The sequence below is a fragment of the Olea europaea genome, chromosome 1 (genome assembly GCF_002742605.1).
Source record: "Olea europaea var. sylvestris chromosome 1, O_europaea_v1, whole genome shotgun sequence".
Taxonomy (NCBI): Eukaryota; Viridiplantae; Streptophyta; class Magnoliopsida; order Lamiales; family Oleaceae; genus Olea; species Olea europaea.
Genome location: NC_036237.1, coordinates 29405757 through 29415523, shown reverse-complemented (window position 1 = coordinate 29415523; position 9767 = coordinate 29405757). Strand labels below are relative to the sequence as shown.

General features: G+C 37.5%; 1 protein-coding gene across 2 annotated transcripts in view; it reads left to right on the top strand.

Moving 5' to 3' along the window:
• The window catches only part of LOC111400253 (chromodomain-helicase-DNA-binding protein 3-like), a 27575-nt gene extending 19071 nt beyond the window's left edge, over window positions 1–8504 (top strand). Inside the window, exons 6-11 of one of the 2 annotated variants that reach the window (XM_023027681.1) lie at window positions 124–375; window positions 650–790; window positions 868–1170; window positions 1538–1714; window positions 7124–8057; window positions 8210–8504. In XM_023027681.1, the coding sequence (XP_022883449.1) occupies window positions 124–375; window positions 650–790; window positions 868–1170; window positions 1538–1714; window positions 7124–8057; window positions 8210–8484 (2082 nt within the window). In that variant the 3' untranslated portion in view covers window positions 8485–8504. Of the gene's footprint in view, window positions 1–123; window positions 376–649; window positions 791–867; window positions 1171–1537; window positions 1715–7120; window positions 8058–8209 lie in introns of both variants that reach the window. The other variant, XM_023027676.1, reaches the window with a different exon arrangement.
• Window positions 8505–9767: the final 1263 nt, after the last annotated feature.

Here is a 9767-nt window from a genome sequence, read left to right as displayed (position 1 = left end):
TAAAAAAGTGTTTGGGGGGGGGGGGGGGGGGTTTGGCATTGATATTTCGATAAGCTTGAAATGATATTGTTTATAAATATGTGCCGAAACATTTAATGGATCTTATTGATCGTAACCTTGCAGGAGTGGGCAATGACTGTGATTGCGTTTGTTCTCTCTTTGACTGAGGTCTGTCAGCCTTTCCTCATTATTGTGGCTTCAGATGCAATTTCTCAATGGGAAGCTGAGTTCACGCGACTGTCCCCTTCCATTGCTGTCACAATTTATAGCGGAAGCAGGGATACGAGGAAAACTATTAGGACATTAGAATTTTTTGAGGAAGGGGATTGCATGATGCTCCAAGTGCTCTTGTCTTCTCCAGAAGCCGTTTTTGAGGTATGGAGGCTGCTTCAGTTTTTTATTTTGATATCAGGATCTTGGCTAATGATTTCGAGGGTCAACTATTTTTGTAGCTGAAGTAAATTCCCATGATTCATGTCTTGTCTCTTTAATGATTTCTAGTTACCATGCATGTTACTTCACTGTTTCTATGTTTTTGGTTTAAATTTTTAAAAGAAATCATTTAGAGTTTAATTGTTCAGTTTTTCTTTTGTGACTGGCTGGGTTCTTGTGTTTACGTCTTATTCTGCATTTTGAATGTATTTTGCAGGACTTGGACATATTGAGATGCATAAAATGGGAAGCAGTTATAGTTCATGAGTGCCAGCACTCTGGGATAGAAAATCCTTGGGAACAAATTAAAATTCTCCCTACAAATTCTAGAATACTTCTTTTCAATGGTCAAATAAAGGCAATTTTCTCCTCCTCGTCCGCAATCTTCTTTTATATATTCAGGACAGGTTTTAAATAATCATTTTGAATTTTCAGGATACTGTATCTGAATATCTTAATCTACTATCATTGCTTGATTCTTGTGATGATCTGGGAGGCTTCAGGTCCGACACAATTGATAATCTTGGTAAATTAAAAGAGAGGTTAGCACGTTTTATTGCATATGGCAGCATTCCTGAGTTATCCCAGTTTGTAGAGTATTGGGTTCCTGTTCCAATGTCAAATTGCCAGCTTGAGCAGTACTGTGCTGCACTTCTTACGAATTCTATTCCTCTTTGTTCTTGCTCCAAAAGCGACCCTGTTGGTGCCTTCCGTGATATTCTTTTTACTGTCCGAAAGGTATGCTTTGTCACTTTCTCACTATATGATGTCTATTCCCCTCTTTCGCTCTTATGTTTTGAAGTCTGTTTTAACTCTAGCATGTGCATCCTCAATTTCCTTTTTCTTCCAAATAGAAGTTAATGACTATTGTAATGAACAAAGGGTACCTTTTGATGTTTGAAATGGTACTCAGCAATCATGACTGCTAAAACGTGATCTCAAACTTGCATAAAACGTGGCTGTATAACTGTATGAGTACTATAAACACCATCACCGTTTTGTTTGTGCATTACATTGTCAACACTTAACATTGAAATGTCTTTGCTTTGCTTTGATTCGTTGAAAATAACAAGCAATTTGATAGTTACTTGTCATCTCCTGATAGTGTTGTGATCATCCCTATCTCGTGAACTCCTCCTTGCAAGAAAGCTTGATAGCTGAGGGGTGCCTGGCAACTGAACTTTTAGATACTGGAATAAAAGCATGTGGCAAATTACAGCTTCTTGACATGATACTTTCAGAGATAAAAAATCAAGGACAACAAGTGGTCATACTTTGTCAGGTATATTGCACTAGTTGATTATTGGAATATGCACAATTCTTCTACATATAAATTCATATCTTAGCTAGGAGTTCCACTGTTTTAAATCTCATCTTCTCACCTCTGGGTCACACGCTCACCTGTGCACCAGTATTTTCATTTTCATACTGATATTAAGGGAGAAAAATAATCTCTTGATTTCATACATAGAAAAGTATACTTACATATACAGATTGTGAAGCCTATATTAGGAAGGTATTAAAATAGGAATCCCTATAATTAGGTACCAATCCCTGTAATTGATCTAATTTACATCTTGTAACACTCCCCCTTAAGCCGAAGCATAAATATCAATCATGCCCAGCTTGTTATAAATATAATTAACCCGAATCCCATTTAGGGCCTTTGTGAAAATCTCTCTCAATTGTTATCCCGTCTTCCCATATCCTGTAGAGATTAAATTCTGTTGCACCTTCTCACGAATGAAATGACAGTCAATCTCAATATGATTAGTTCGTTCATGAAATGCATGATTAGAAGCAATATGAAAAGCAGCTTGATTGTGACACCACAACTTTGCTGGTATTGAAGCCTTAAGACCAATTTCAGTTAAGAGTTGATAGATCCACATTATCTCNGCTTGATTGTGACACCACAACTTTGCTGGTATTGAAGCCTTAAGACCAATTTCAGTTAAGAGTTGATAGATCCACATTATCTCCCATGCAGATTGTGCCATAGCTCTATATTCTGATTCTGCACTGGATTGGGACACAACATTTTGTTTCTTACTTTTCCACGAGACCAAATTTCCTCCAACAAAAAGATAGTAGCCGGTAGTGGATTTTCGATCAACCTTGAAACCTATCCAATTTGCATCTGAGAAGCATTCGAGATGTGTATGTCCATGGTTTCTGTACAGTATCCCACGTCTAGGAGCTCCCTTTAAATAACACAGGATCTATTTTAAAGCTGCCCAATGTTGAACTGTTGGGGAAGACATGAATTGACTTACAATACTGACAGAATACGCAATATCGGGACAGGTTACTGTAAGGTAGTTCAATTTTCCAACCAGTCTTCTATACTTCTCAGGATCTTCAAATAAGTCGCCATCTTTGGTAAGTTGCAGATTAGGAAGCATTGGAGCACTGCTTGGTTTAGATCCCAACTTTCTTGTCTCAGTTAATAAGTCAAGTACATATTTTCTTTGAGATAAGAAGATGCCTTTCTTGCTTCTCGTCATCTCAACTCCAAAGAAATACTTTAACACCCCTAAGTCTTTCGTGTGAAATGGTGTGAAGGAAGGACTTCAGAGATGAAATTCCCATAGTATGACTATCAGTAATAACAATATCAACATACACAACAAGGAGAATAATGCTGGATTCAGACTGTTTGTAGAAGACCGAGTGATCAAACTTGCTCTTCTGCATTCCAAACTTTTCCACTGCCTGACTGAATTTTTCAAACCACGCACGTGGACTCTGTTTCATATCATATAAGGACTTTCGAAGATGACACACTTTCCCATACTCCCTCTGAGCAACAAATCCAGGTGGTTGCTCCATATAGACTTCCTCTTGGAGATCACCATGTAAGAAAGCATTTTTGATGTCTAATTGATGTAAAGGCCAATTATGTGTAGCTGCCATAGTTATGAACAAGCGAACAAACGTTAATTTCGCTACAGGAGAGAGAGTGTCAGAGTAATCCACACCATAAGTCTGAACATAGCCTTTAGCCACAAGACGGGCTTTAAGCCTAGCCACTGAGCCATTAGGATTGACTTTGACTGCAAATACCCACTTACATCCAATAGCATTTTTCCCTGCACGTAAATCTACTAAATCCCAAGTATCATTAGCATCCAGAGCATTCATCTCCTCGATCATAGCATCACGCCAACGAGGATAGGATAAGGCTTCATGAACACTCTTCGGAAGAGTCATAGAGTCAAGGGAAGCAACAAAAGAGCAAGAAGAAGGAGGCAAGTGATCATAAGAAACAAAAGATGAAATGGGATAAGTGCACTGACGTTTACCTTTGCGGAGAGCAATAGGCAGATCAGAATCACCAAACACTAGATCCAATGCTGAAGAAGAGATGGGTGCCATGCATGCATCAAGAGGGTCGCGTCATCTCGAATACACAAGGCGGATAGGTGGTGGAGCAATAGGGATAGAAGTAACATTAGTTGATTGATACGTGACATGATAAACTAACAGATCATCATCCTCCCCCTTACTGAAAGGATTAAAAGAAGTGGGAAAGAAAGGAATATGTTCCAAAAAGGTAACATCAGCTGACACAAGATATTTGCTAAAACTCAGACAATAGCATCGATGCCCTTTTTGTAGACGAGAGTAATCTAGAAAAATATATTTTAAGGATTTGACTTTTGAGATCTAATTTAGTTACTTGGGGACGAACGTCACGAGCATAATAAGTACTACCAAATATATTAGGTTCAACAGGAAACAAGGGTTTAATATGGAAAATGACACTCTAAGGAGTCTCACCATGAAGAACGGACGAAGACATTCGATTAATAAAAAAACAAGCTATGGAGATTGCATCAGCCCAAAATTGTTTAGCAGGAGTGCCCTGGCTGTTTCAAGAAGATGCCTAACTTTTCTTTCAGCCATACTATTCGGAGAGGGGGTGTCAACACACGAGGGTTGATAGAGAATACCATTATGAAGCATGTAAGTTTGAAAAGAATCGGAAAAATATTCTTTGGCATTATCACTTCTTAGTGTGTACAGAGACATTAAACTGTGTTTTAATTTCAGCACAAAAGGCACGAAAATTAGAAAATAATTCAGAACGATTCTTCATTAAATAAAGCCAAGTCACACGAGAAAAATCATCAACAAATGTAACAAAATACCGAAAACCAGTTCTGGATACAACCGGACAAGGACCCCAAAAATCTGAATGAACTAACTCAAAAGGAAAACTAGCTCTTTCATTGACTCGAGGAACTGAGGGCGGACGATGATGTTTTGCAAACTGACACGAGTCACAATCTAAAAACGATACATTTTGACATTGAGGATATAATTTCTTCAACAAAGATAAAGATGGATGCCCCAATCGACAATGTGTTTCAAATGGAGTTAAGACACTTGAACACGCAATTGACTTGGGCACCTGGGTATCCAGAATATAGAGACCTCTTGATTCATGTCCTTTAACAATAATCTTCTTCGTCATAAGATCCTGAAAAAGACGCTAGTCAGGAAAAAATGAGACACAACAGTTTAAGGCTCGAGTAAGTTTGTTAATAGACATTAAATTGAAAGAAAATTGTGGTAGATTTAAGACACGATATGGAAATTAATGGAGTTGGATTAATAGTGCCAAGAACTGAGAATAGAAGTAGAACCATCAGCTAAAGTAACATTGGAGGTAGATGTACGTGATTGAAAAGTGGATTACCTGTCATATGATCCGTGGCACCAGAATCAATGACCCATTTTGAGGACGAGGAAAGAAGACATGTATTAAGTTTACCTGTTTCAGCAATGGTGGAGATAGAGGGAGATGAATTTTTCAATGCTTCTTGGTACTGAGTGAATTTGGCAAATTCATCTGCAGAAATGGTAATGGTCTGCTCAGAGGTTGAGATGGGTGTAGTATTGGTAGCTGCAACATGGGCTGAGTGAGACTTCTGATATTTATTGTGCAATTTCAGCATGAGTATTTGGTATGTCTCGACTCATGACAATAATAGCATACAAACCCCCTTCATTTTGACTTCGATTGACCCGACTGCTTGTACTCTCGCCTCTTGTATTACCTCTACTACCATGACTGATAAGAGCACTAGAAGGTTGAACAGATGAAGCAGCAGGAGCACCGGTATTGGTACGAAGTACTCTAGCAAAGGTTTCTTGCAGAGATGAGATCTCAGCACTGGAGAGAATATGAGTTTTAGCAGTCTTGAATTGAGAATTAAGACCAGCTAAGAAACTCATCACAGCCATTTGCTCCCGTTGAGTTTGTTGAATTTTCACATCTGGACTAAAGGATAACAAGGTATTCAGTTCTTCGTAGATCTTTTTGAAATTCATAAAATAAGCCTGAAGAGACCGATCTTGTTGTTTAGCACGATAAAAACCCTTACAAACTTCATAAATACGGGACACGTTCCCTTTTTCAGAATACACGAATTCCAAATATTCCATTAATTCTTATTCCTTAACATATTCACAATGATTAATCAGGCTAACTATCCGTGTGTTAATCGAATTTCGAATTTGTAAGAATAATTGGGCATCATCTCTTAGCCATGTCAGGCGAGTATTATTCGTTGGTGGATCTTCAATAAGATGATTGTCCGTAGAAATACTGTCTTATACCAATCTAAATAATTTAGACCAAACAACTTATGGTCCGTGATTTTGGACATCACTGGAATGACATCAGTCATAAGTAAATTCTTTTGCTTATCAGCCATGAAAACAAACCACAAGATCCAAATAACAAATCAAAGAGAGATCCGATCCCAAATTCTACGAACAACAGCCCACAATAACAGGCCCAAACAATTAATTTCTTCAGAACCTCACATGCATAGTATTTTACCCAAGATAAGTGACCCAACAATAAATGAATTAAAAGGATTTTAAAATATTCCAAGCCCAATATTGAATTTATTTAATAGGCCAGTAAGAGAGAGCCCAAATAATACTTGCTATCCAGTAAACTATCTATCCAAACTCCAGCAATCCAACAAAATTAACCCAACAAACCAAACGCAGCCCCAAAAAAATTCAATCAGCAATCCACAATATCCAGATCACAAGATTGAGACACCAAATAGATTAATCGGTGATATTCTGGGGCTTAGTCGCCGGTAGCAAGGAATGGAAATCGTCAACAGTGGTTGGTAGCCCAAGAACCCAGGTGGCCGAACAGGGTACTGAACAGATTTGGCGCAACAAGTTTCGCCTATTGAACATATTTAGCACAACAGGATTCGCATGCACCCTCGCGTATTCGCTCCACGCTCACCACCAGCACCCTCGCGTGTTCGCTTCACGCTCATCACACCAGAAACGCAGGCGGCCAAAGGGCTAATGCCGTCTGCTTCAAGACCTGAACAAGGTTAGTAACCGGATTAAAATTTAATCCTCAATTACTCTAAATACCAAAGAATCGACGACTTTTCTTGGAAGCTCTGATACCATGATATTTTAAGAGAGAAAAATAGTCTCTTGATTTCATACATAGAAAAGTATACTTACATATATAGATTGTGAAGCCTATATTAGGAAGGTATTAAAATAGGAATCCCTATAATTAGGTACCAATCCCTGTAATTGATCTAATTTACATCTTGTAACACATACACAACTCCAGCACATTTCTTTTTATTGGTTTATGTGAGTTTTTAATGGTAGCTTTTACTTTTCACAGCAGACAGTTGTTGGCGTAGGAAGGGCATCAATCGGAGATATATTGGATGATTTTCTGCGTCAAAGATTTGGTCCAAATTTTTACGAACGTATTGATGCTAGAGTTGTCCCATCCAAGAAGCATGCTGCTGTGAATCGTTTTAACAAGAAGGAAAATGGGCAATTTGTGTTCTTACTAGAAAATCGTGCTTGTTCTTCAAGCATTAAGCTATCATCAGTTAATATTGTTATCGTATATGATAGTGAATGGAATCCAGCAAATGATTTGAGGGCACTACAAAAGATATCCTTCAATTCAAAATTAGAGCAGATCAAAGTTTTTCGGTTATATTCGTCCTGTACTGTTGAAGAAAAGGCCCTACTTCTAGCAACGCAGGTTCTTAATCTTGATAACAATCTGCATAACTTGAGTAGGACCACTAGCGACACACTGCTAATGTGGGGTGCTTCATATTTATTTAGCAAATTGGATGATTATTATGCTGACAGAAGCCCTACATCTGCTTTAAACATTTCCTCAGAGCAATTGCTTTTGAATGACACTACCAAGGAGCTACTGACCATACTTTCTGAAACCTCTGAATATAATGGTTCAGGTTGTATCATTTCAAAAGTTCAACTGGATGTTGGACGTTATAGTATAAATCTTCCCCTACTCGGGGAGGGAAAATTCCAGTTGAAAGATGGAGAAGAGGCTCATGTTTTCTGGAGAAAGCTTTTGGAGGGTAGAAATCCACAGTGGAAGTATTCCTGTGGGTCAACTCCACGTAATAGGAAAAGAGTTCAATTCTTTGATGAATCGTCTGGGAACCCTGACACTGGTAGTGATGAAGTTAGAAAAAAACATAGGAAGGCAGTCAATGAAAATGTAGATCCAGCATCGATTCAAGTTGAACCCAAAGGGCATCAACTGACTCAAGCTGCTGGTTGTAAAGGAGGTAATAATAAGTTCAGAAACTAACTTTTCACCTAATGATTGTCTGTATTGTATCTTAAAATTAAGCTCGAGTATATACTGGAATGTTGTTATACGGGAAACGATTTTATATATCAGATGCCTATTCATTGTTAAATTCTCCTGGTGATGCAGGGTCTTCTACAGCAGTATCCACCACCCAGTCCCAATCTGTGGACGAATCAACTTCTCATCAAACTGACAATGTTAATCCAGAAAGCAACTCAAATTTCATATTTGGTCAGAGCTCTTTTGATCCTGGAGTCCACGTGGACAAGTCCCAGGAAATAGTAACATCATCCAATGAGCAGAAGAGCCTCCATAGCATAATAAAAGGAGAGATGGCGAGACTATGCCAAATTCTTAAAGTTTCGGTACCATCTCTTATTTCCCTTATTTATGATCATTGATAATCCAAATGGTATCAGTTTAAGAATCTGCCACTGCTTGTTCTCTATTTTCATTCCTACTTTCTCTTTTGAGTATAACATGATTTTTTAATTATAAAATTCAGAATATAAGATTTATTACTAAATGTGATCCTCATTATTTGAGGATGTTGCGAGGTTGTTACACTGTACATTTGACAAATTTTTGGTAGGCATTGGGTAGATGCATCTGACTACAGAAACATACACAGTTAATAAATTAAATCAAAAGCTTCTCCTTTTACAGTGAATCTCAAATTGTATAATGCCTGCTGAAAGGGGATAAATACTGCTACTGAATCCAGTCTTCTGTGAACATCTGTATTTCTTGAATATTGTTGAGTATAAAACCAGTATTTCACCATCCTAATTTCTGAAGGGGCAATGTGTTGTTGTATTATGCTGGCTTCTTGGGCAGCATCTCTTTTTCTAAACATATGATACTTCGTATCGAGGTTGTAGATTCTATAGGAAGGTGTGGAAGCGAGTGCACGAGAGTAGTGGTGTTTGAGAATTTGAGTTGTGAGAGCACCTCAAACGTTGCTATAAATATTAGGTTAATATCACATAAATATCAATTTTATGTTAAAAAGCAATTGAAATTTGATGTTTAATAGTTGCAGTAATTTATTGAGATGTGAAAGATTAATATACAAAAACAAAAAGCAAGTATGATTTTATAGATAGGAATATTGTAAAACATAAATTAATATATTTTATAGAACGGTATTTGGAAGACAGTACTTTGAACATAATGATCGTCTTTTTCTCATTGGTGTTGACATGTTTACCAAAGATTATAGATCTCTTATCATGTGTTCTAATTTCAAGCTTTTGATCATATGCAATGTACACTTGTCATTATTCGTATGTATTAATACATGGAGACAACTAATCCCCATGATATGATTGTGTGGCATTTTATAACAGCTATTCACATAGAAAGATACAATTTCACCTTGCTAAGTTGCCAGTTGATGACATGAAAATTGCCAATCCCACAAGAAGCTACTAGCATTTGCCAATTAGCAAATTGGCAACCATTGAAGTAGGATCATGTTTGTTAAACTATAACATCTAAAAATCCAAGTTAGATATTGTAACCACTCAACCTTTGTGTCCAAACTGTTATATCATACATATTGTTCGCTTTGAAAAGTCTGAGTCCATCTTACTCTTTACAACTTTCTATTGTGTCTCTTCGGATTCGAGTTAAGTTTCTCATAAGGCAGATATCTTTGGTTTGAATCTTGGAGGATGCGATA